Source organism: Gadus chalcogrammus, chromosome 19 (genome assembly GCF_026213295.1).
Source record: "Gadus chalcogrammus isolate NIFS_2021 chromosome 19, NIFS_Gcha_1.0, whole genome shotgun sequence".
NCBI lineage: Eukaryota > Metazoa > Chordata > Actinopteri > Gadiformes > Gadidae > Gadus > Gadus chalcogrammus.
In genome coordinates, this window is record NC_079430.1 from 17,840,387 (window position 1) to 17,866,087 (window position 25,701).

A 25,701-nucleotide genomic window follows, 5' to 3' on the forward strand; every position below is an offset into this window, starting at 1 on the left:
TTTATATAGGCCATATAAGATATGGCCTGGCCATATCCAGGCCATATCTGGTCGTGTTTCTTGCAACATTATATTTCCATGCTTCCAAATATTCAGATTGCTTTATTTCTGAAGGGAAATAGTTCCTCAAGTATTTATTGTGCTCCTTTCAACAATATAGTTGATTCTACTTATTTGTTTAAAACAAAAACAATACTTTATTTTCTTCATCCAAAACCTCCATTGAAGCTTTAGTGACTTTAATGAGTATAATGTTATCCATGTTAATACTTGTAATGATCAATCTATGCCTCGGTGATTTCAAATCTGGATAGAACTCGAAGAATCAAGACGCACAAAAACGTACGAACGCAGTGGCGAGTCTCCAGAATTTCCTTCAGGCCATGATGTATATCCTCCCCTTTCTTTTCGCTCTTCCATTCTTCGCTCGGCTCTCTCCTTTGTCCACACACACACACACATACACACACACACACCACACAAATCAAACACACACACACACACACACACACACACACACACACACACACACAGTCACAAACAGTCACACACACACACACACACACACACACACACACACACACACACACACACACACACACACACACACACACACACACACACACACACACACACACACACACACACACACACACACACACACACACGTTATGGCAGTCCATCGATTACGATGATGACGTTGCTCCAAATGGAAATGGACACACACACACACACAATCTCGTCCGTCCTCTCAGAGACTGTAAATAGTGTGGCCCCTCCCTCGTTCCCCACATAGGCTGGGCCTAACAGCACTATTGCGAGGGCTTACATTAGTCCCTACATCTTGGCCATTGCCTCGACTGCTAAAAAAATTAGGCTGCGAATCAAACTCGTACCAGAAATTACCCTTTTTTCCATCGTGTGTTTTCTATCGACTAGGACCCGAACAAAGTGTCCTGCACAGTGCAAGCAACGTTACAATGAGTAAAGTCAACGCATGTTTGAAGCGGAGCTTCATCATCTTGACATGTTTGATCGGGGTAAGTCCATGTCTATTTGCTTATCGTTGAAAACATAGATGGAACATGTAACCCATTCCAACGAGGGGTGTTGGTGCGAGTCTACGTCTCTGCTGGGATACTTTTGATGATTTATTCAGTATGTTGATTGTTGTTGATCTGGATTCTGGAGCATTGGACTCATGTTTCAGCCGGGCTGACACAGGATCACTGCAGGCTGCAATAACAAGACAAACATCAACAAACAAGCGAAACGTTTAATGCGGTAAAAATAGATGACGCTGTTTAAAGGGGAAAGTTGCTTGCATATCCCGTCGAGAGCCGTGTTTTAGGGTATTTTGGAACATGTTGGACCACCGCTCCGAGAGTTGATCAGAGTTCGTTCAACTTTGATCAGTCCACGTCAATCCATTTATTTAAAAAAAACTTGCAAGTAACTCAGTGGTTCTCAACTTGTCCAGCCCTATGACCCACATGTGTTTTGGTCATTAAGTCACGACCGCGAACAACAAACACATTCTGAATCAATCAGCATTCCTCATGTAGGCCTACTTTTAAACATGAAGCCAACAAAAAGATGTAAACATTGAGGATGAACTCTATGAAATAGTAAGGGGATTCCTTCTAAAGTTTAAGGCTAGGCATATGCCCTGTAGCCCCCTCAAAAATGTCCTTAGTTGCGATTACGACCCATTAGGTCAGGAGTCAGGACCCATCTTTGGGTCCCGACCCACCAGGTCAGGATCCATATGTGGCTCCTGACCCTTGCTGTCTTACTAATGTTTACCACTGTTGTGTTACAGCTCCTCAGTGGCCTGACTTTCGGATTTACTTTGTTCGGACATGGATTCTTCCATTCAACCGAGGAAGTATGAATCTACAGTGATTGTCTGTCTGTCTATCTGTCTGTCTATCTATCTTTCTCTCTGTCTCGCTGTCTGTGACCTAAAGGATGAAGTTATCATTCATGTTTATGTTATTCATGTTATTACAAATGTATTATTCACATAATCACTACTTATCTATCTAACAGCATAGTTCCATTTAATGTAAATAAGTTGGTCTAAACTCTAGAGATGGCCATAAGTTTTAGAGCTGTTCAACTCTCAAAGGAAATGTTAGCCTACAACTCGATCACTTAATGACTGGCCTTGCCCCCATCAACATGGTTCCACTGAGGTGTCAGCACAAGGTTTCAGGAGCTTGGCCTGTGATTGGTACTTTCACACCATATCATCTCAGTGTTTCCCCCAGAAAATGTCTTATGGTCGTGCCTTATGGCACGACCATTGTTGTAACAGTATTACTGATGCATTATTGATATTTATTTTTTACACCTGATGGAAGTATGTTTTCTTTCCCTACGAGAGTTTTCTACTTTGTTAATGCATAATATATATATATTTTTAATATACATTGGTAGTCAAGGCGCTGCCCTATTATTGTTAAGGCGGCCGCCTTAACAATTCAGTACTGGGGGAAACACGGCATCTGATGATAATCCAACTCCAGTTACCCACCCATTCTCTCTCCCTCCCTCTCTCTCTCTCTCTCTCTCTTCAGATCGAACACATGATCGTCTTGATCACGGTGATGTACGCCGTTGCCGTGGCGACGCTCCTCCTCGCCGCCATTGGGGTGTACGGCGCCGCCAAAGACACGTCCTGGCCGCTCATCATCGTGAGTAACCGGGCGTGATATAATACTGTACGAGAGCAGCAGTACAAGCCAAGGGGATCTGTGTAGACCAACGTGGACGATCGTGACATAAGCACGGAAAGGGTTATGGGTTAGATTCCCACCGGGCCCACCTAGGGCTTTTTATGTTTTATAGAAAGGCCAGAACAGCTGGATACATATCTATTATTTTAGATTGGAACATTTTCTTTTTGAACATTTTGTGTATTTCTTTAAGGCGAAATTTCAAAGTTCTCAGTTACAACGTTTTTTTTTGGGAGGGACATGCTGAATAAATACATGTTTCAACATGTTTTCAAACAAAAAAATAAGAAGTAGAATAATCTTGATTTCAACATTGACCAAAATAATCGTGATTATGATTTTGCCCATAATCGAGCACCCTTTATGTTAAGACAATGCTAAGACATCTGCGGTCACGGGCTGTGTTCCATTTGGCTCACTTGATCCCTCCTTCCCTATGACCTATACGGTGAACACTACACTATCAGGGGAACAATTACAGGGGGCATTCGGACACTGTTGATGCAATTCAGGACCTGACCTGTAAGCGGCCATTCAGAGAAAAGCCATGCGCTCTATGAAGTTAAACGGCTCCTGCAATCATGAATCCCATATAAGGGTGGATGTTAAACAGATGCACCCTGCAGGGAACGTTATTTGACAGTGTCAAGGGATGTATATTTACCGTAGAGCCTTTCGCAGAGGGGCACATCAAATCGTTGTTTACATTCCTCCACTCCGCGAAGTGGTTGTAGATAGATTACCTTCCAGAATTGTTATTTGCATCTTTTAAAATTGCCATCTTTGCCTTCCCCCCTCTCTCTCTCTCTCTCTCTCTCTCTCTCTCTCTCTCTCTCTCTCTCTCTCTCCTCTCTCTCTCTCTCTCTCCTCTCTCTCTCTCTCTCTCTCCTCTCTCTCTCTCTCTCTCTCTCTCTCTCTCTCTCTCTCTCTCTCTCTCTCTCTCTCTCTCTAGTTCTCAACCGGAATGAGCCTGACCGTTCTCTTTGTGGCCTTCGACATCATGGCCATTGTTGTCTTTAAAACCGTGGTAAAGAGTGTTTCATTGTTGTGAGTGAAGTACTGGAAGCCGTCCCTGTTTACCTTATAAGTATAACTATCTATTAATCTGAAACATGACCGCGCTGAGTTTACGTTTGTCACAATTGTACCATATCCAGACGCTGTACTTGTTTTATGAAATGTTATTGGCAGCGTTATCAAAAGTGATATCAAACGTTGCAACGTGTTCGCTACGTTCTCAGAGACTGCCATGCGCTGGATTTGGTGCTGACCTGAAACGTATATGACATTAACTTCCCTTTTGTTTAGGCAGGCTGAGACAGCCTGTGTTGATCGCGCTTTAACACTGCTATAAAAATGTGTGTTTTCCATATGTGTTTCCAACTGTCTAAATAGCACATGCTAAAGTGCAGTTTCACCGTTGTCCCCAAATGTGTTATTTAACTGTGTTTAATAATAACTCTGTTTCTCTTCAGGCAACGGACATTTTGTCGACTGAGAATCGTGGGCACTGGGTCACGCCATTGGATACGGCCAACGGAACAAACATAGCGGTTCTCAACGAGTTGCAAGAAACCGTAAGTCCCCAAGTAATGCAATTACCGTCTTTCTATCTGAATTATCTGTTTGTATCTGTGTGTCTGTGTGTGTGCGCTTGTGTTTGTGAATGTTGTTTGTGTGTGGATGCGAGTGTGTATCGCCAACGCCCCATCCCAGGATGACACACACGGGAGTCCAGCCTGGGCATCTTGCACATGGCCCGGAGATTTTTGTCATCATCACCCCACAGGGAAGAAATTATGTATCCCGGAGAACTGCGATGGGCAACACTGATTAATAGAAAGGGCAGAACAGCTGGACACATATCTGTATATCATTTTAGATTGTAACATTTTCTTTTTGACCATTTTGTGTATTTTTTTAAGGCGAAATTTCGAAGTTTTCCGTTACGTATTTTTTGGGAGAGCCATGGTGAATAAATACAACATGTTTTCACACTCAAAAATAGTCGTTTGAATAATCGTGATTTCAATATTGACAAAAATAATCGTGATTATGATTTTTCCCATCATTGAGCAGCCCTACTTTGCGGGCCTCGAAGTTCGGTCCTCTTTGGGAATGGGTGTTAGGAGGGGGAGAGAGAGGTCTGTGGCTTCTCATCCTCCCGGCTTGTCTAAATCTTCTGTTGGTTACCCTGTCCCCTCGCTAGGTCATAAAGGTTCCCTTCTCGTTTGGGAGGCTTGGGTGTGTTTTGGGTCCACCAGGTTTAAGACCCACTCATCTCATTCGTGGCCTATGGGGATATCATCAGGGCATTGATGTATCATTTCCTTACTGGGTGCTAATCCTTCATCAGCGGGGGGGCTCTTCTGACTGTAAAAGGGGGCCGAGAGTGAGGGCAACAGCCTGGCTCCCCTGGTTATAGTATCTATAGCTAGACTGTCTTCTGGGTCGCATCGATATTTAGTGTACGAGTATTTTCCTAGGTTTACCCAGTGACATCCCTCCTTGTCTTGGCAATAACAGTCATCGTTCCTATGTGAGGAGCATACGGTCTCCATGTCTAACGGTCTCCCTCCCTCGTCTGGGTGGGGTTCTACGCTCTCCTCGTCTGAGCTATCCTGGGGTTTCTGGGTCAACTTTCTATTGCCTATATCAAGATTGCCTATCCCTTGAACAAACGTTTCAAAACAAAAGGGGACTGAGGTATCTGTGTCGAGGTCAATTGGGATTGGATCGTTATGGTGGTCTTCTATGACTTGGTCAACCGCTTCCTGATATTCTACTGCCAGCGTGCTTCCTACATATCTTATCTTAAGTGGTGGGGTAAGTGGGACCTTTGAGGGTGTTTCGGAACTCTCCTTTTGGGTTGGATTGTCTGGTTCGCCTAATGGGGGCCATTCTTCGAAGGGATAAGTAACGACTACATTGGTCATGCAAATGAGTCACCACCAGGGGGCGTAACACTCTACTACATACCGACTACCTCTGTTTCGGCCGCCTCTCCTAGCTGGTCCGATATTGATGCCTGCCATTCCTCCCGCTTCTGTTCTGGGGAGTTCCGTAGGTCCATTGGGCTGTTTGGGCTTGGTTAGGCCAGTGATCTCGGGTTCTCCCAGGGTGCAATTGTGGCCTGTATCCATGGGTACCGAGCAGGGCCGCTGCTGGCCATTTCGGTTCCCTAAGCGAGCGGGGGGGTGGGGGGGGGGGGGAAGAGAAGAGCCCCTTTTTATATATTAGGTAAAAACATCCAATTTGCTGAAATTGAGACAAACAACGGTGGGCCTCTTCATAACTAATTTACATATTTTTTTAATTCATTAATATATTATTATTTATCTTTTTACAAACCTTAATTTTTGGTGCCCCCCTCAGGTACTTGGTGCTCTACGCACTCTGCGTACTCTGCGTATAGGGAACGGCGGGCCTGGTACCGGGGTCGTATTGCTGGTCATATCTTAAGTATCCTGGGTCCTCTTGTATGGCAGGATACATAACAGAATGTCCAAGCTGCTGAAGCGTTGCTTCCGTCTGGTCCTGGCTCAAAGTGAGGATAGGACCTAAATGTCTATCTTTTTAAGGGGGGTGATTGACTCTTTTTAAGCGTCAATCACCCCTATTCGGACCCGCCCGGGCCGAGGTTTAAGTGGCGGGATGCCACAATACCCACACCATATCAATAGGGTCTTTATTAAGGGCCAAGTCCATCCTCCTATGGTGCATATCATGCTCTGTGCTGTGGTTAGGGCAGCTCGGCCGATGTTCAATTTGTGATGATCCCTTTAATTTCAGCCCCCACCATTGGCGGGCGGACATATTTGAACTGTTTTCTGGCCTATCCTTTGCCCAATGATAGATAGTACCTGGTACAGTATTGAAACAGTACACTCCTTCCTGTTCTCTGGTATCATTTGCCCATCGATTTCATCTAAGAGCAGTTTCTTCTGTGGCTATCGAGCCCTTGCTCCCTAATAGATCTGATGCTATAAAATTCCTAGTATAACCGTTCTCCCCACAATACTTAGCCTTAGCCTGAGTCATTCTCTCCCCCATGCATGAGGAACAGAGGGTCAAGAGAGGGGTACACACCATGGGGATGTGTGTATGGGGTCCGCTGGCCACTCAGGGGTAGAGCCGTGGGATCCATCCGCCTCGGCCATCTGAAGAACGGGGTTAGGTGTGTCTCAGAGTTACTGGTTCCCATCAGTGTGTGTGTGTGTGTGTGTGTGTGTGTGTGTGTGTGTGTGTGTGTGTGTGTGTGTGTGTGTGTGTGTGTGTGTGTGTGTGTGTGTGTGTGTGTGTGTGGGGGTTTAGCAGTGTTGATTCCCGCCTGCCCCACTTTTTTGGAATGATCCATTTTAAACAGCACAATATAAGTTTGCATTTGTATTTCATTGTGTGTGTGTGTGTGTGTGTGTGTGTGTGTGTGTGTGTGTGTGTGTGTGTGTGTGTGTGTGTGTGTGTGTGTGTGTGTGTGTGTGTGTGTGTGTGTGTGTGTGTGTGTGTGTGTGTGTGTGTGTGTGTGTGTGCGCGTGTGTGCATTCAACCTCTCTAGCTGATGTGTTGCGGAGTGGATAAGGGCTATCAGGACTGGGGAGACCACATCCATCACACCTGTGTCTGCACTGAGGACCTGCCTGAATGTGTGGGTATCTATAAACTCGTCCTAAGCATATTTCTCAACCAAAAGCATAAAATACTTCCTTCAATGTTTTCAAGAAGTCTATATGAATATTGAATATCGCAGCCTCTTTGGCCTTCACCGGTGAAGAGACTCAAGACGTGACCATTCTAACGTATAGTTGGTTCTTTTCAGCGACAGATGCGACTAGGTTACCCAATGGCGTGTTTCCATAAAATGCATGGTAGAATAGTCACTATCACCTATGAAATAACCATATTTCGGTCGATTCAAAGATTGAAAAAGGATTGTTTGCTTTGTATCTATCGATATGTTCATCTTTACTGTGCAATTCAATCCGTTTTTTCACTCTCTTTCTTTCTCTTACTTTTTTCTTTCATATTGGTATACTCTCAATCATTTACTCCATAATCCTTAATTATGGATTAAATGATCCATTTATGTAACCATCAATGCTCTTTGTGTTTTCCAGATTCCAGCTCCTAAGAACAGCAGTCTCTATGACGACCATACGAGTGGAGGGACTATTATGATTTATAAACAGGTAATAATATATTTATTTTATATGCAAATACACATTACCCTATGAGTTTGTTGCATAGCATGTGTTGATTTCAATGTTATTATAAAGTTATATCATCTCATTGGCTTCAATGAGACTAACAATACATTTAGCCTTTATTGCAGAATACTATATCCATCCTTCACATCATGTGCATATATGATTGAATGATATGTATGTTGATGTATGTAATATCTCCATATTTCTGCTTATGTTCCAGCCATGTATTCCAGCCCTGGTTTACCATGCCCATTATCTGATTGATACATTGATAGCAATATTATCAATGGTCTTTATATTATTGGTAAGTACTTTTCTGGTCCATTAGCAATGTCTCTCTCTCTATATATTTTTATATAAGTTGACAATAAGCATCAAAGGAGGTACAGAATAAGGGAATACACAACTTAAAATACATTGATTCTACTCCTGTATTCATCAGAGGTACATACATATTTTTTTTGTATTAACATGGACAATAACACCAATATCAATAACCTGGTCATCAACACGTTTGATAGAATTAAGAATGTATCCGCCTTTTTTTCCCAATATTAGACTATATTGGACCAATATTTGTCCCAATATTAGAATATTTTCCATTTGGAATAAAAAGTTAGTATTTTTTATACCAGCATACGAAAATATACAGAATGGCCACTGGGGGATTCTGTTGAGCCAATAATGAATAGCTGGAACAGGGTCCGACATTTGACCTGTAATCATTTCTCTTTCTTACCACATGTCCACTTTATGACCCAAACCAAAAGGACCACTGCGGTTTGAAGCAACACCCCAGAGCCCCTTCTGAAGTGGATCCCATTTGTTTATTGATTTATGGTTTAAATTGGTTATTCATCTGTTTGTTCCTCCCTCTGTGCCTTTGTCTGAAACACAGCTTTAAAAAAGGAAATTACATGATATCAAACTATTGTTCTATTTTTCCGTAAAAGAAAGCAATCTTTGACTGGATCTCACATTGAAAGACACATTAAAAAATTTGCATCAAAAAGTTTCACACAAAAGGTCCAAAATCGAGTATGTCTTATTATATGAGCCTGACGTTAACAAAAACATGTCATTCACCTACTTTTCTTCCGCTCTTACTTTGAAAATATCGCAGTAAAATACACAAGGTGATGACATTTTTGTTGTAATTTTTATGTCCCCAGTCTACCACTCTAGTGCTCGCCATCTTGATTCTGGTCCAGCTGAGGAGGAAACTGAACGTTCCTCCGGTGTACTACAGCGCCGAAGCCAAGGCGGGAAACTATTCCTCTCTAGGGGAGAACGGCGACATAGAATGATGTCATCGAACAAACTGGTTTTCCAGTTGAACACGTTGTCGCCAAATACAAAGGAAACACTGATCTATTCGACTGGTTAACAGGTCAATGACAGAATGTACGGGAGATGTTTTGATCCACATCCTGCTCTCAGGAGCGAGGAATGACAATGTTGACTGTTTGCTGTGGATTTCATGTTTGGCATGATTTATTTGATCAATTATACGGATACGAGTGTGATGAAGTTTGTGGCGTTTGTTTTACGGTGGTTTGGTAATAGGAGAGGAGCGATTGGGATGCGCCGCACTTTGTTTTTACTTTGTGTGTTTTCTATGCACTTGTCATGTTGTGTATCGCTTTAAGCTTTTTGTTTTGTTTTTTAAAAAATGAGGGAAACTCTTGAAGACCAAGCAATTAAGTAGCCAAAAAATGTGGGATGAAATCAGCACTGCATTCATTATTTTTTTTTTCTTCAGAGGTTGAAAAATGTTCTTTTTTTAATCTTTCCGTTATTTATGTATAAAATATATTTTAGAAAAAATGCAAAGGACTTTTACAATAGATGTTGCAACCGCAACATTAAATTAGGAATATATCAATTACTGCATGAATATTAACCAATGTCTTACTCAACCTATTCATACATATAAGTCAGTATTCACTGTGAATGTGCATATTGCAAATATCTCTTAACATGATTGTGATCCAAATTGTATTTTTCATAAAATAAAAGACAGAAAATCCAATCCTATATTTTTTGCGAGATGCCATTTATACATTGGGCCAAATATAATGGAGAGAGTAGAAATGTAGACATCAGTCAATGCACTAACCCTTACCCTCATTGATACAAAGGGACTAATTGATAACTAAATCATAACTTTCCCACCCATAGCCTTTTATTTATCCAATGCTATCCGATACTCCTCACAACTCAATGCAAAATTACACCATTTCCCAGAATCCCGCAGTTCTAGGGCACTGCCGTCACCAACATCTCTGTTGCTACAATGCGACCACGCATTGTAGCAACAGGTGCAGTAGAACGAGTTCTGGGTGGGCGGAGCCAAGAGTGGGCGGGCGGGACTGAGACCGAGAGATAGAGTGAGGGTGCGTGTCTGTATGTGTGTACACAGGAAACCTCATGCGAGTGAAAAGGAAACCGGTGACAAAGAGGGGAGAAGATACCCTGAACTAACCCTCAGCCACGCTCCCCAGTGGAGGTGGACACCAAGCTCGTACAACCCTGGAGAACACAACTTGCAACTCATCAAGTTCACAGTTGGGGCGATGTCCTCTTAAGGCGAGAAGCACTAACAGGTTTATTTGGTGTGGCTGCGTTCTGTTTTTTTTCCTTTACATGACAATAGGGAGACAGGACTTCCTGGTCTGATCTGTATGGGTTCATATGATCTACCAGTCTGTGCCAGAGACGAGTCACCCCAGGGGCTGTTAATCCTGCTTTGTAGGCCAGTGACGCTGTAGCCGTTGGAAGAAGAAGAAGAAGTAGAAGCAGCCTGTGCATTCAGCACCTGAGAAGAAAGAACTGCACTGAGGATTGAATTGCTGCTCTGAGTTCAGGAGAATCTGTTTCGGTGCAAAACAATCGTTGGGAATCTGTTCTGGGTTCTTGAGGTCCACCACCCTACCTAGTTCACAACCTTCTGACAGGCCTTTAGTAGACGGAAACCACTCTTGGATCTTCTTGGGAGGAGAAGAACCCAAAACAAACAATCCTCATCTGGGTTCGGAGAGAAAGGCTTCCCAGGATAGTCCAGGGCCTCGCCTCGCTGCCCCATGGAGAGCCCGGTGCCGCCGGACCAGGACGAGGCATTCGACTTCCTCTTCAAGCTCATCCTCATCGGGGACTCGGACGTGGGGAAGACCTGCGTGGTGCAGAGCTTCAAGTCGGGGCTGTTCTCGGAGAAGCAGCAGAACACCATCGGCGTGGACTTCACCGTGCGCACGCTCGACATTGACGGCAAGAGAGTCAAGGTGGGTCTTTAGGTAAAGGTTAGGAGTGGCTCGCAAGGACGTCGGTGGGGTCAGCGTGGGTTGGTGGTCCCTAATGTGGGGCATGATAGAAGCCAGTAAACCAGACAAGAAGCAAGGTTCTAAAGCCTCAAGATAGACTTTTGACCTCTGCACTCTTCACATCAAACACCTGATTCGCTGTGACTGATGCCGACACTAATTTGGGTGGATACACGTTTTAAATGAGTTCCTCATTTCAAAGCATAGAACAGGATCTTTATGACCTTGTAATGCCTGCAGCAAGGAGAAAGCAGGTGATCATTATCAGGGTTTTCCAGGGTATCGGTTTGCATTACTAGGGCAGAGTTGGGGAACAGAGGCACACACACACAAACGATTGTGTGGGAGTTTCTCTATCATTCGTCTGGGGGATTTCCATTTGGTTTAAAGTGTGAACTGGCAACATAGATCTAGGCATAAATCACAACATTCTGGATGTTCTTTCCCTCCAACAAGGGATGAGAGAGGGAACGCCCGCTCTCGGTTAAGTTCCATTCAAGACGCACACAAGAAATCAAGTCAGGCCTAAAGGCCGCATGCACTACCTGCTGTTCAGGTTTAACCGCAACACAGAAGTATGGCAATCGTCTCCAAGGAAATAAGCCTGGAATGTGCTTTCACTGTCACCGGAGACAGGGAAGCAGAGGCACATATAGGTGAAGCACGGTGATGACGCAAGTCAGGAGTCAATTGCACCAATGTGTACTTTTCTAAAAGTAGGTTTCCTTTTCGTTGAGTGAGACCAAAGTAGGGGTCTTATATTTTCATGTCATTACTGACATGTAAAGCTAGGGAGGACACAAGATGAGATATAAACAGTTGAACGGCGAGGAAAACTAGGTGGCGGTCATTCCCACGTGGATGTGCTTGGTGCAATGGCAGTTAAACATTAGCAGACTTTCATATTTCACAACACAATCGTAGCAGGCGAAAATGCATTATTGAATGTCATTTCTCAATCTTATCTCTCTCTGGATCTGGATCACTCTCTCTCTCTTTCTCTCTCTCTTTCTCTCTCCTTCCTCTCTGTCTGTCTCTCTCTCTCTTGCTCTCTCTCTCTCTCCCTCTCTTGCTTGCTCTCTCTCTCTCTCTCCCCCTCTCTCTCTCTCTCTCATATTTTCTAAAGAATTACTCGTTGGACAAGTTGCTTCTCTGCACATTTGCATTTGAGACCAGTGGGACACACACACACACACACACACACACACACACACACGCATAGATGCAGTTACCTGGCTCCAAAGGTCACATGGCTCCAGGTTAGCTAGGGACAGCAACATATTCAACGTCCTTCCTTAAGAAGGAAACATAATTTTATTCATCAATAAAAAGTAATTGCAGTAACTAAATTCAATTTGAGCGGTTGATCGAATGTTACTCTGAACAGCTACTTGACAACTGGCTGTGTGTGTGTGTGTGTGTGTGTGTGTGTGTGTGTGTGTGTGTGTGTGTGTGTGTGTGTGTGTGTGTGTGTGTGCGTGTGCGTGTGCGTATGTGCGTGCACGTGCGTGTGTCCTCCTAAACAGATGCAGGTTTGGGACACGGCCGGCCAGGAGCGCTTTCGCACCATCACTCAGAGCTACTACCGTAGTGCCCACGGGGCAATGATTGCCTATGACATCACCAGGCAGGAAACCTTCGACTCTGTGAGACATTGGATCCAGGAGGTGGAAACCTATGGAGCCACCAACATAGTCCTGGTTCTTATAGGTGGGTCCTCATATAACTTGTCTGGAAAGTCGAACCTCCCCGTGTATTTTTTCGATTTCAAAGCGGCGTCTCCGACATGCGCATGCGTACATGCGCCTACAACCAAGAATCGCAACGAATCGTAAGATGCAGCTCGGAGTGACGAAAAGAAAGGCATATTCTTTCTCCACAAAAAGTTTCGAGTGCATTCATCTGTTATTTTTGTAAAAATATACCGTCCAGTTCGTCGGGGTGGGGGGGGGGGGGGGGGTGCGGGGGGTATATAAACATGTGACTGCATGCAAATGTGTCCACAGACATGGTGACTAATGCATTATTGGCCCTTAACACTTATTCAGAAACAACACTGCCTCAAAAGGCTATTGGCTTAAGCAACACCAGTAGAGGCATACTTTTCCCTGAACTTCTAAACGTTGCAAACGTGCAAAAACCTAATTATATATTTATGTGGCGTTCAGTCCAATGCTTAGAATATCTGTGGCATTCAGTAGGCCAATGCTGTAGTAAAGTATGACCAAGTGTTTCTTTCTGTTCAATAGATTCTTTATCAATCCCCTGTAGGATAAATGTTTAATGTTTCTCCCTATAAAACAATAATGGTAAAAAAAAATTATACAAAACTTGACGGTAACTATAGTAAGTCAAACCGTCCAATCTGAAGGCTCTACTTAACCACTCCCCCTACTCACTTCCACCAATGCAAAGCGAACATAACTGAGTAGGGGAGGGCGTAGCCTAACTAGTTTGTGAACGACCCATAGAAACGCATCGCAAATTCAATGTGAACATGTATGAGGCTTTAATAAAATCCCGGACGATTTTGAAATTTCCTCACACATTCTTTCCCCGTGTCTCAAAAGGAGTACGGGGAACCCATTTGATTCCTTCCTGTTCCACTGTTAAATAGCGGCGCAAATTGGTAATTTCAAGATAGACTTTGCACTTTGGTAACTTCTCTGCGTGAGAAATACGAAGTGTGGCGTGTGAGCGTGCATGGGTTGAATTACGTGTATCTCACACCGAATGCAAGAGACTTGAGAGCCCTATTCCTAGCACATCTTATATTTGGTGTCATGGTAGACTTATACACAATTAATGTAGCATGCATGGTGATGATGATGCATGCTTTTTTGACCACTTTAAAGGGAAGTCAAGAAAATTGTGGTTTGTGGGGTTGTTTGCTGTGTCGTTTGAAACAAAAGTTGGCCTATATTCAATGAGGAAAAAGAGACAGACGAATGAGATCACAGAGTCATCATAGTACAATTCATAGACCTACAGGAAACCATGCACATTCCATTATGTGCCATATTATTTAAGAAGCGAGAGAGTAGCGATCTTTCACCGACAGGCTCAAACTGGATTTGTCTCCTCTTTGTTGGTCTCCAGGCAACAAGTGCGACCTGGAGACCAGTCGGCAGGTTGACTTCGAGAAGGCCTGCTCTCTGGCCACCGAGAAGGGGATGCTAATGGCTCTAGAGACCTCAGCCAAGGTATGATGCGCGCACACACGCACAAAGTTACTCCTAAAATACTATTTCAGCATCATCATTTATCCGTTGTGTGTGTGTGTGTGTGTGTGTGTGTGTGTGTGTGTGTGTGTGTGTGTGTGTGTGTGTGTGTGTGTGTGTGTGTGTGTGTGTGTGTGTGTGTGTGTGTGTGTGTGCGCGCGCGCGCTAATAGAAGAGACAAAACGTGGACGATGCCTTCATGCTGATGGCCAGGGAACTGCTTTTGCGCAACGGCATGAGCGTCCAGCAGGGGGTGCCAGCGAGCGAGCCCCGTGGGCTCCTCCGGTCCAACTCTCGCCCGGTGAACGGCACCTACCCTCCGCCGCCACCGGAGAATAAGTCGTGTTGTTGAAGTGGGGATACGAAAAAGGACGATGGAGGCAATGAAAAAAACTAAAAACAATGGATCAAATGTATACTGGAATTTAACAATTTTTGAAGAAGAAGAAAAAAAAGAGAAAAGACTGGACGATATCGAGTGCAAGAAGAGGAAGAACGAGGGGTATTGTTGATAATTATAGCCCAAGTTGCATGAAACTTCGAAAACAGCATCAAGTATTTTAAACACAGCCTTACACTGATGTGGAGCTATTTTTGTAAGCCTATGCATTAATAAATTGTACCAACTATGTAGACTCGTGGGACCGTCCAGATATTTAAACTCGCGAGATTGGGGTGGTCTCACGAGACTACCAGATAAGTGTTTGGCGGAACCCATGGCGGAACCCAGCTATAATGTCTCGCTGCGAATTATGGACAATCCAACGTCCAAGTGCTGTCACGTGATTCCACTTGCCACCCCCACTGACGTCACTGGCTAATGACTGAAACAACCTAATTGTGATTGCAAAAACATGCGTTTGTGAAGTGAGTTTTTGATGGGTCCACTCCTTAAGCCAGGGGTGTTTCTAGGTGTCTTAAACATCCGGGGCTTAGCCCAGACGGAAAATGAAAATGCCGAAATGATTCTATGCTTTATTTTGCATGAATTTTTTTTCATAATACTTCACCTAAATAAACAAAATGCATAGTTTATTATAGCTTAAAATAGCTACCTGACTGCTGTGCTGCTTATCCCCGAATGTCTAAAGTTCCATTCAAGTTATTTCAGAGTAAAATTACAAGTGAGACTGACTTTACACACACACATCTGACTGGGGATAGGATAAGTTAATTCACTTGAGGTGCTAAAAAGGTTATGTTTTTAAACTGTTTATTCTCTTGCCATAAGGACTATCTAGACGAGGCTAGTACTTATAATTATAAATATTTTTACTTACATTTATTTTTTTAACCCAAAAATTATATTCAGGGCTAATTAAACACAGGGTCTATGATTAGGATGTCTGGGTTCAGGTTCTGCGTTCAGGGCCTAATCGACCAGGTAAACACGCATCCTGCCGTCCTCCGAGCTCCAGGAAACCAAGTTCCAGGTGGTTAATATTTAGCTCAGACGGACGTCGTTCACTCAATACATTCATGATCCAAAATCTGACCGCAGCTGACCTCAGATCTGGTGAACTGGGCTTTTATTTATTTCACTTCATATGTTTCGATCAATCCTGTTGCTGGAGGCAGAGTTATATGCAGACAAACTAGACCAGCCCATGAACATTTTAAAATGTAAATACAGACATTCCTGTATAATTAAGGTGTATGACAGCTCCCTCTAATGGACAACAGTCTCACACCAAACTACATTTTCCGTTTGATCCAACGTAGCTATAGTACATTGATGCGAGACGGGTTGGTGGACTGAACGTGCTGTAGCAGAGAATGGCCTGCTGGGCAGTATGTACATTGTTAAATACATGAATAGTAGTGATGCGCGGGTCAGGTTTTATTAAAACCCGCCCCAACCCAACCCGTTAGGAGATCTGAACCGCCCCGCCCAGCCTGCAAAAATATACGCCGATAATGACCCAAACCCGACCCAACCCGAGAAAAAAAAAATATATAACTTTTTTTTTTCTTTTCTTTTTTTGTTCTGAATGAGCTTGTGTGGAGGAAAGCTTGTTAGGCTGTGGAGCCGACCCACGGCATGAATGCCGAAGTAGCTTCGATGTACCTGTTTTATGCCTGTCGTATTTGTACAGCATCTCACACTCAAAGCAGACAACGTAGTCTGTAACGGTGTCATCGGACAAGCCGACACTTCCAAATTTTTCCCAAACCTTGCTTTTTTGGCCCACCCTCGTCACAACCTTTGCATCGCCCTTTTTTAACTTTTCTCTAATCAAGTTAGCCATGTCTTCATCGGTATGACGGAGTATTAGGGCCACACGTGAAGAAAAAAATAATTTTTGCCGTGACGAGATTAAAATCAACACGGCGACTTTAAAGTCAACATGTCCACATTAAACACGAAATGTCGAGAATAAAGTTGAAATGTCATGTCGACTTTAATCTCGACGTGTCGACTTTAAACTCAAAATGTCGAGAATAAAGTTGAAATATCATATCGACTTCAATCTCGTGTCCATTTTCCGTTCCTCTGTCAGCACGCGGACGCTCCGGGCATCCTCCCAAGCGTGCATCGGATGACACAAAGTAGTAATCCGCTGTAGTAGTGCGGCATTGCCATCAGTGGTTGCATTGACGGTTTTAGTCGCTATAATGTTTGGATGGAGGCCTACACCACAAACAATGGGTTGGCAATAACCCCAGGGTTATTGCCGACTACTTAGTGTCATCCGCTGCACGCTTGGGAGGATGCCCGGAGCGTCTGCGTGCTGACAGAGGAACGGAAATAGGACACGTCGAGATTAAAGTCGATATGATGTTTCAACTTTATTCTCGACATTTCGAGTTTAAAGTCGACGCGCCGAGATTACAGTCGTCATGAAATTACAGCTTTATTCTCGACATCGAGTTTAATGTCGACATGGTGACTTTAAAGTCGACCTGTCGATTTTAATCTCGTCACGGCAAAAATATTTTTTCCGTATCATCGGATATCTCTAAGACCTACATACACCATATAGGGAAAAACAATTCGATTAAGCAGGTGGAACGCTGCCGCCTGGTGGTCGTTGATTGAGAATTAGTGATTTCAGACTTTGACCCAAACCCGCCCGCAACCGCAATATTTTATAAATATCAAACCCGCCCGACCCACGGGTAACCCGCGGGTGTCTGCGGGTCACCCCGCGCATCACTAATGAATAAGCTTGAATTTAGTAGTAATATGGAGGTTTCATATTTTTACAAAATGGATTATGTGAACATTGCTGAATAATAATCATGTATATTAAATGTATTGCAGGAGTTTAGCTTGACATTAACCAAGTTAAAGGACAAATAAATGAACCGCACCAAATATATAGAAGTCAATGTGGGCTTTTAATATAGAAACAAAAACACTTGACAGAAGTTGAATACAAGTTGAATGCAATTCAACACACAAGGAAACCAGAGGAAAACATTTTCCCAAATGAATCATTTCAAAATGTCACCACCATTCTGAAAGCAAGTGAAGAGGTTTGTGTAAAAGCAGTCCTCCCTGACCAGCTCTGTCCCTGACTCTAAACCCTGACTCTCAACCCTAACGCTAAACCCTCTGAGGGCAGGAAGACGCGCCTTCCGTGTAAAGGTTTGAACCACAGAGGAGGAAAGGAAGAAAAGAGGAAGCAGTAGAGAGAAGTGAAGTAGTGAGGTTAGTGACAGACGTGAGGGAAAGGCGTGTGGAAGCACACGGTTACATGTGGGGTCAAGAAGATCACTCCCACATTGATCCATCAGCCTCAGACAGCTGAGCTCAGCAGGTCTTCTGGAGGACGAGGCTCAGATGAACTGAGGAGACGGGACCAGCAGGATGTCAGGATCAGGGCGGGTTTAGCTCAGGTGTGTATACCCCCGACCACACAGGATCAGATGAGGTTCAGCTCAGGTGTGTCTGCCCGGATCAAACAAGGACATTGATTAGGTTCAATATTCAAAAGATGCAACATTATCTGAACCAAAGATAAATCATTAAGGAGCAGGCAGGCTTTAGGGCGCCTTGCTCAAGGACACATCACTGTATTCTGAGGACTTGAACCCGGCACCATTGGTTTGAGAGTTGAACCCCCAACCCCCTACCTAGTCCACTATGTTCAGATAATGCAAACTTACGAGGAATCCTTGATGGTAGAGTCCTGGTGGTCCTCAGGATTTGCCTTCCAGATGTACGGCTGCTCCATCAGTCCTCCAGATTCCTGGTCTGGTTACAAACGTAATTCGTCTCTAATGTAAGGTAACAAACACAGTAGTAGTTTGTCTCTAATGAAAGGTAACAAACACAGTAGTAGTTTGTCTCTAATGCAAGGTAACAAACACAGGAGTAGTTGGGCTCTAATGCAAGGTAACAAACACAGGAGTAGTTGGGCTCTAATGCAAGGTAACAAACACAGTAGTAGTTTGGCTCTAATGGCGCGTTACAAAGTAGCACCTGTAGTTTGGCTGGTAAACAACCACAATAGTATGCCGTAACTTGTACTGGACAAACTAATCCTGCGTTACAACAAGTCCACTCTGTTTATATTAGGCAAACTTACGAGGATCCTGGTTGGTGGAGTGATGACGTCCTCCAGAGTCTTGGCTCCTCCATCAGCTCTCCTCAGCCAGAGTCCTGGTCTGGAACAAACAGCGCGAGTCTGGCCCTAAAGTCTGGTAACAAACATGTAGTTTGTCTTATTTTTAAGCCCTTTATTTAGTTTGGTTAATACAAACTTACAATCCTTGTTGGTAGAGTGATGGTCATCCTCCAGATTCATGGCTCCTCTACCAGCTCGCCTCCGCTCCAGAAACACGTTCTAGTAAGAAAACACAGCGGTAGTTGGTTAACGCATGTCAAAGTAACAGCTGTATTTTGCCCTTTAAGTCAACCATGTAAGTAAAGACAAACTTACGAGGAATCCTTGTTGGTCGATTCCTAGTCGTCCTCCAGCGTCTCAGCTCCTCTAGCAGCTCTCCTCAGACAGAGTCCTGGTCTGGAACAAACAGCGGAAGTCTTGCTTCAACATGTGGTAAAACAGATGTAGTCGTCTGGTATATATGGTACAAACGCCGGTAGTTTGTGGTAGCAGTATTCTACGAGAAGTGGCAGTGAGTGTGTTGATCACTTCAGAGTCAAGCTCCATCTACCCCACGACAGACGTCCTTCATCAGGCAGGGCCTCCACCAGCTCCTCCACAAGGCAGGGCCTTCAGCACGACTACTCCATCAGCTCCTTCAGTACCGCTCCTCCATCAGCTCCTTCAGCCATGGATTCCTGGTCTGGTTACAAACACAGTTGGTCTCAGCAGTAAATCACCTGGGGATGCAACACAGCCCACCTCCTGCATCTGAGGTTCACTTGTAAAATGGAAGACAAATTTAAACGCTTAAATTAGACAACGTCTGCAGATTGTCACGTTCAGCAATTCATCCACTACGGTCGTAGCAGCACTAGTAACATTAATGGCTCATATGACTCTTGCATAACCCCCGTATGAATGAATTCAAATCACAGCTTGGCACAGATTTAAAGTCAGAGATGATCAAAACCAGACCTAAACTACCGTGGATTTTAGTGTTTCAGAAGAGCTTGGTGATGGTTACCCTCTGGTCCGGTGCTGCAGGCCCCTGGTCTCCAGCCTCAGTCTCCGGTCCACCCTGGCACCACAAGCCTCCGGTCCCCAGCCTCTCAGCCTCGCCTTTCAGCTACAGCAGCAGGTTTACATCAGCATTTGCCCAACAATAAACTTAATTGACTCATCCGAAACCGAGTTACAATTAATTGAACTATTATTTTATAACTCAAGGCTAGAAAAGACTTGAGACCAGACATGAGCATCCCGCTTTTGGGAATGAAGACAGAGCAGTCCACAAGTTTAAAGAAGTGGTACAGGCCATGCATTGAAACTGACCTGAGAAGACTCTCCTCACACAGAGCACTGACCTGTTCTGGAGGACTTCTGACAGGAGGTGGAGGTCTGGCTCTGGGTGAGGAGGTGGAGGTCTGGCTCTGGGCGAGGAGGTGGAGGTCTGGCTCTGGGTGAGGAGGTGGAGGTCTGGCTCTGGGTGAGGAGGTGGAGGTCTGGCTCTGGGCGAGGAGGTGGAGGTCTGGCTCTGGGTGAGGAGGCAGACACCTTGGGACAAACTACATGTTACCTTGTTAACCTTGTACAGTTCTAGAGTATCTTCTACTGTAACATGTGGGAATTACGGCCATTATTTTAGCTTTGATATTATCCAGTCGGTAACTCTGCACCAAAGTCGTTGTTTAACGTCATTCCATTGGGTAGGGTTTAACTTCTGTGGCAATTAATGACAGCAGATATTTAAAACGTACAAAAGCTGAAGTAACAAAGAACACTAAGCAGTATCGATATTAAAGCAAATATACTCAGCCATATTCAGGTGCTGGGTTCCGTTGAAGAAATGTCAAATTATCTTCCACCTTGAAATGATTTTCAGCCTTCCCCGATGTCAAAAATGGGCCCGCAAGTAGAACGCGGTTTTCTACGCAGTGAGAGTCCCGCAACGTCATCGTGGTTAAAAGTACGGTGCAACCATCGGAAATTATCAACATATTGTACGACGTACGCATCAGTATGTAATTAATATCAAACTTAAGTTGTTTAAGATAGGGGCAACAATTCCCAATGGAAACCGACAATAGTTAGTAAAACCAAAATAGTTTCCGTTGGCAACGGCTCGAGGTTACGCAAATACAATCAAGAACGATCCGCCAGATTCCCTCAGGGGAGTCTCCCGTCCAACTAACTGCCCGGTGGTTTCTCATGGTTGTCAAGACTACAATGTTCTATGCTAACCATTCCGACTAAATCAAGTGACCGCACTCAGAACCTTCCACGGCGTGAAGCACAAACCGTCCGACTGGAATCCGAACATTCCGGCCGGAACCAACCAAAGAAAAAACAGAACCAGCACCTCACCTTGAGCTGAACGGAGGAAGATCCTGAAGTCCAGCGATGGTCTTCATTAAAACACAGCCAACAGACTTACCTTGAGGAGATCTGTTTGTTGCTGTTGGTAATTACTACTATTCAGTGTACCTTTACATTATTATGCACCCAGTGTGTACAAGTTATATCACTCAAAACCATACGAAGAACCAAACTACCATGTACGTCCCACAACAACTTTAAACCTAAAATCCTGGAATCATTCAATACAAAACCGTGTCTACATTTTACAATTATCTAGATTATTCAGGGTACAAACCATACAGAGCAAATCTAAACGTTGAGCTCACAGAGAGCCGACCATAGCCCTGCAACGTCACCCTGACCGCCTCATCACCAACAGCAAATCATGCCAGCCAGCCAACACATGTACAGCTCCAGTGAGAAGTGGGCATCTGAGTGAAAGGACTGCCCATAATAAAAATAAGCCCAATTCCTGAACTATCAACCATCTTCATGGTTTAAAGATTTACAGACTTGACATTCCATTGTGTTCTAATAACCTTAGTCTGCTCCCTCATTACTTATAAAACTCTACATCTCTATCACTAGAGTGTTACATCCTACTCATGGGGGTGTGGTCTGAGTGAGCAGAGATGCATGCTGGGATACAGTGCTGTCTGAAGTCTTCAGTTCCATAGACACGCCCCTCAGGAGAAACCAAGTGTTTGAGAATCTGTCATGACATCAGTTGCATGAGCTGGAATATCCTTCAAGATGGCGCCAGGATTCTCAGAGGAGAAAGCCCAGAGGAAGATGTGTGGGTTCTTCCTCTCAGCCAGTGGAACACAACAACGGTCTTCATCAGAGTACCATGGAACACTTTGAAACATTCTCCTCTTTACACTTTGAAGCCCCAGTGAAGGTTTCCTTACCTCCTCAGCTGAAGAGCACAACTTCAGCTCGAAGAGCGCACTAGCTGGAGTTCCCGGATTGATTCTGATTTAAGGGAACCAATCGTTCAGCTAGTCCTGTCCGAAACAAATACAGTTCAGCCTGAGAAGACGTGCAACTGAGAGCAAGACAAGATCCACAGGGCTCTCCATCAATCCAGCCAGGTAGGAAGAGCCGTCTCATTACAGGTCTGAAGTTCATCTTGAATATCCATTTAGGTCCCTTTCCCACGTCAGACTCTCCTTGTGCAATTCCTTTTGGTGTCCATCCTCCATTGATCCTGATTGGTGTAGTCCTAGTTTGAAGTCACTGATCTGAACACGCCGCTTGCATCCTTTTACACTTGAGTTGGATACTCTCCTTCCTGCCCAGTGTGTTGGATCTCGTTCCGGAGCGTCGCTCAGGGCTCTTCATGTCCACTGGAGGCCCTTAAGTAAACGTGTGGCCGTCCATCAGGTATGATTTAGTTGACCATTCCAATATCCCAAGCCAATCACACAGACCCCCGTATGAACATCATCATTGTCAAAGCAAGCCGGACACACACACATAGAACCCAGGACAGGCACGTAGAACCCCATGCCAGGTGTGAGTGGGAGACACGCACACACACACACACACACACACACACACAGTAGAACCCTAACGATGCACAAAAATCATCCATCTCATGTCAAACTCAAACACACAAACCACTGAGCCATAGAAGGCCAAACATTCATGCAGGGTAAAAACCAAATGCCAAATAACATTCCATCATTCCCCCCCCCAGCTCTCCTGCCAGGGCACCCATAACAGAACAACCAATGTCTCCAGAGACGTGAATTATGTACAACATTCTTCAGTGGCGTCCCACATTGGTGTTGGATTATGCTTGGCGTCTCCAAAGTGTGTCCCAGGTTGATTCAACATCTCTGAAGTCATGTCTTTGTAGTCCAGTGGTTTCCTGAATGAGGGGCCTTCACAGATGCAAACGGTGCAGCTTTAGTCAGCCTGAGGACAGGAAGGAGGTCATCTGTTCAGAAGACCACCCAGTGGAGGGGGTTGGCTCTTGAGGAGCAGGATCCATATGGGGATGGCCCCAAATAAGATCTTCTTGGAAATGAAAATGTTCCTGAGGAGTCACGATGCATGGAGGGGACTGTTCAATGTGTTCCATGGTTCTCCGTGTCAGACTGAAGTTGTGTTTTAGTTGTTGAGATGAGGAGCACCCTCATCTCCCCCTGGTGTTTCTCCTTCTGAATCCCTGTCTCCATCTTTAAGAAGTTTCCAGTCCATGTAACTGACGTCACAACGGTTTCTCAAACACTCGGTTTCCCCTGAGGGGGCGTGTCTACAGACCTGTAGACTTCAGACAGCTCTGTATCCCAGTATGCAACTCTGCTCAATCAGACCACACATTCATTAGTAAAGCAACACTCATGTGATGAAGATGCAGAGCTCAGGAGAGTAGAATGAAAGAAGACTGAAGATATCAGAACCCAACCCATTACTCCGTAAAGGAGTAATGGGTTTATAAATATAAAGTGCATTATAAATAAAATGTATTATTATTATTATTACTCCAGCTTACAACAATAACTTGGAGCCTGTAACCATTTTAACAAATCATTAAAACCAACATAAACAAAGATCCAAAGTAACCCATGAACCAATAAAACATCCTTACTATGCAGATCAACCTTCAGGTAACAGGTTAACACACCAGGAAGCCAATGTGCCCAAGAGTAATGAGAAATTAATGACTTACAGTTTGCAGTTATGCTTCATGGTGAAGTTGGGATACTCACAGAACTGCAGTTAAATATCCATGATAGACCTTTGAAGGGAGGAACAGTTTACTCATGGTCCAAATTTCAAATGAGTTAAACCACCACAATCCCCGATTACCTTCACACATCATCAGTGATTTATATTCAACATACAAGTCACGTCAGTTGTGCTTTGCCACACAATTCTACTTACATCTGGTTCAGTTGAGATGCTCCTCTTTACTTCAAAAAGTCTTTAACCTGTGAAACTGGAAGAGATGTTAAATAAGTCACAACAGACCTCAAAACAGTACACAAACAAATACTGTCCGGTTCCCTTTTAAGTGAAACGCACCAGATGCAACCAATTAACTAATTAAGAAAACCACCTGGCAGGCGAGCTGCGGCAGGGGAGCTAATTAGTAAAACTCAATGCAGGTTCGGCACCCTGTGGTCTTCTTGGTAACAGTGAGAGGCTATTTCAGCTCCGTCTTTGATCTTAAATGACCTCCCTCATTTTAATTAAAGGGATGAGTCTGATTTGACTGATTTAGATTCAAACTTCAATCAATCAATAGAGGGTGTGTGTGTGTGTGCGTGTGTGTGTGTGTGAGAGTGAGAAGGAAGCTTTCATCAAAGAGACTCATTCATTGGTTAAACTGGAGTCATCGCCCACCACACACACACACACACACACACACACACACTATAGATACAAACCATATGCACACACAAACGACAGGTACAAAACATATATATAGGCTATATATATATATATATATATATATATATACGCACACACCATAGGTATACTATACACGATATAGATACGCACACACCATAGTTACACACCATATAGATACACACCATAAAGATTAACACACCAAATAGACAGACACCAAAGATTAACTTAATATAGATAAAAACTAGATCCCCCCCCCCCACCACCACCACCACACACACACACACACACTGTGCTAACCCGGTCCTTGGAGGGTCGGGTTCCAGGGACGAATCACACGGGGATCAGGGTTTAAAGCCGTTTGCGTCGTTTATTGCAACAGGCAATTATGGTTCACATGGAACACAATCATTCAGTCCTATAGGGTCTCCGTGAGCCTCTATCTCCGCGTCGCTGCCGTGCTGTCCTCTTGTCTGTCCTCGACCTCCTTTTAACATGGCTCCTCTGCCACCGGCCAGGTGTCCCCCAATCTCGCTGATTGGGGAGGCGAAAGGGCTGCTCTCGGTCGCCGTCTGGTGGGTGCCGGCGGTACACGCCGTCTACCACTGTACCTCGGCCCCGCCCGGGCCGAGGTTTAAGGGGCGGGACACACAAAAATGTTTCCAAGAAACATATTATTTGAATCGAAATGAAATCATATATTGATGGTTATTAAGAACACAATATACCCCGCAAGAAAATAAAAATGCTTTTTTGAAAAGCAAACAATTTCTGTTCCCTCTTTCTTCATTTGTCCCGTGAAGTCGTTCCCCATTATATTATAATATTAATTTAAACCAAAATAAATAAATATAAAGAGAAAAGTCGACTCTCTCTTGCTATCAATTCAATCCTGTTATTTGTTATCTTTAATCCGACCGTACATTACTTTGAAAGGA

General features: G+C 44.1%; 2 protein-coding genes and 2 long non-coding RNA genes across 6 annotated transcripts; 2 read left to right on the top strand and 2 right to left on the bottom strand.

The window, feature by feature from the left end:
- Positions 1–782: 782 nt before the first annotated feature.
- Positions 783–9,992, top strand: LOC130372632 (tetraspanin-8-like). Its single transcript, XM_056578745.1, has 9 exons — positions 783–1,040; positions 1,823–1,888; positions 2,583–2,699; positions 3,694–3,768; positions 4,217–4,318; positions 7,297–7,386; positions 7,856–7,927; positions 8,166–8,249; positions 9,118–9,992. The coding sequence occupies exons 1-9, from the start codon at positions 981–983 to the stop codon at positions 9,250–9,252; spliced, it is 801 nt and encodes a 266-aa protein (XP_056434720.1). The 5' UTR covers positions 783–980; the 3' UTR covers positions 9,253–9,992.
- Positions 9,993–10,342: 350 nt separating this feature from the next.
- Positions 10,343–16,951, top strand: LOC130372690 (ras-related protein Rab-19-like). The gene is made up of 4 exons (XM_056578821.1): positions 10,343–11,226; positions 12,792–12,975; positions 14,365–14,468; positions 14,659–16,951. The coding sequence occupies exons 1-4, from the start codon at positions 11,029–11,031 to the stop codon at positions 14,836–14,838; spliced, it is 666 nt and encodes a 221-aa protein (XP_056434796.1). The 5' UTR covers positions 10,343–11,028; the 3' UTR covers positions 14,839–16,951.
- Positions 16,952–17,746: 795 nt separating this feature from the next.
- On the bottom strand, positions 17,747–22,051 carry LOC130372763 (uncharacterized). Of its 3 annotated transcripts, none has more exons than XR_008893408.1 (8): positions 20,407–22,051; positions 20,067–20,168; positions 19,611–19,737; positions 19,376–19,456; positions 19,201–19,279; positions 19,022–19,133; positions 18,600–18,710; positions 17,747–18,381 (listed from the first exon to the last, which is right to left on the bottom strand). It is a non-coding gene; the product is annotated as an uncharacterized LOC130372763 (long non-coding RNA). The 3 variants fall into 3 exon arrangements; XR_008893407.1 differs by having other exon boundaries at positions 17,750–18,381; positions 19,611–19,742; XR_008893409.1 differs by lacking the exon at positions 18,600–18,710 and having other exon boundaries at positions 17,749–18,381; positions 19,611–19,742.
- A 61-nt stretch (positions 22,052–22,112) lies between these two features.
- Positions 22,113–25,215, bottom strand: LOC130372764 (uncharacterized). Its single transcript, XR_008893410.1, has 3 exons — positions 25,064–25,215; positions 24,296–24,350; positions 22,113–24,149 (listed from the first exon to the last, which is right to left on the bottom strand). It is a non-coding gene; the product is annotated as an uncharacterized LOC130372764 (long non-coding RNA).
- Between the last annotated feature and the right edge of the window lie 486 nt (positions 25,216–25,701).

Coding starts and splice junctions, on each gene's coding strand:
- LOC130372632 (XM_056578745.1), top strand. CDS start 981: ATGAGTAAAGTCAACGCATGTTTGAAGCGGAGCTTCATCATCTTGACA. Junction 1,041..1,822: donor TCTTGACATGTTTGATCGGG/GTAAGTCCATGT, acceptor GTTGTGTTACAG/CTCCTCAGTGGCCTGACTTT. Junction 4,319..7,296: donor TCAACGAGTTGCAAGAAACC/GTAAGTCCCCAA, acceptor CAACCTCTCTAG/CTGATGTGTTGCGGAGTGGA.
- LOC130372690 (XM_056578821.1), top strand. CDS start 11,029: ATGGAGAGCCCGGTGCCGCCGGACCAGGACGAGGCATTCGACTTCCTC. Junction 12,976..14,364: donor CATAGTCCTGGTTCTTATAG/GTGGGTCCTCAT, acceptor GTTGGTCTCCAG/GCAACAAGTGCGACCTGGAG. Junction 14,469..14,658: donor CTCTAGAGACCTCAGCCAAG/GTATGATGCGCG, acceptor GCGCGCTAATAG/AAGAGACAAAACGTGGACGA.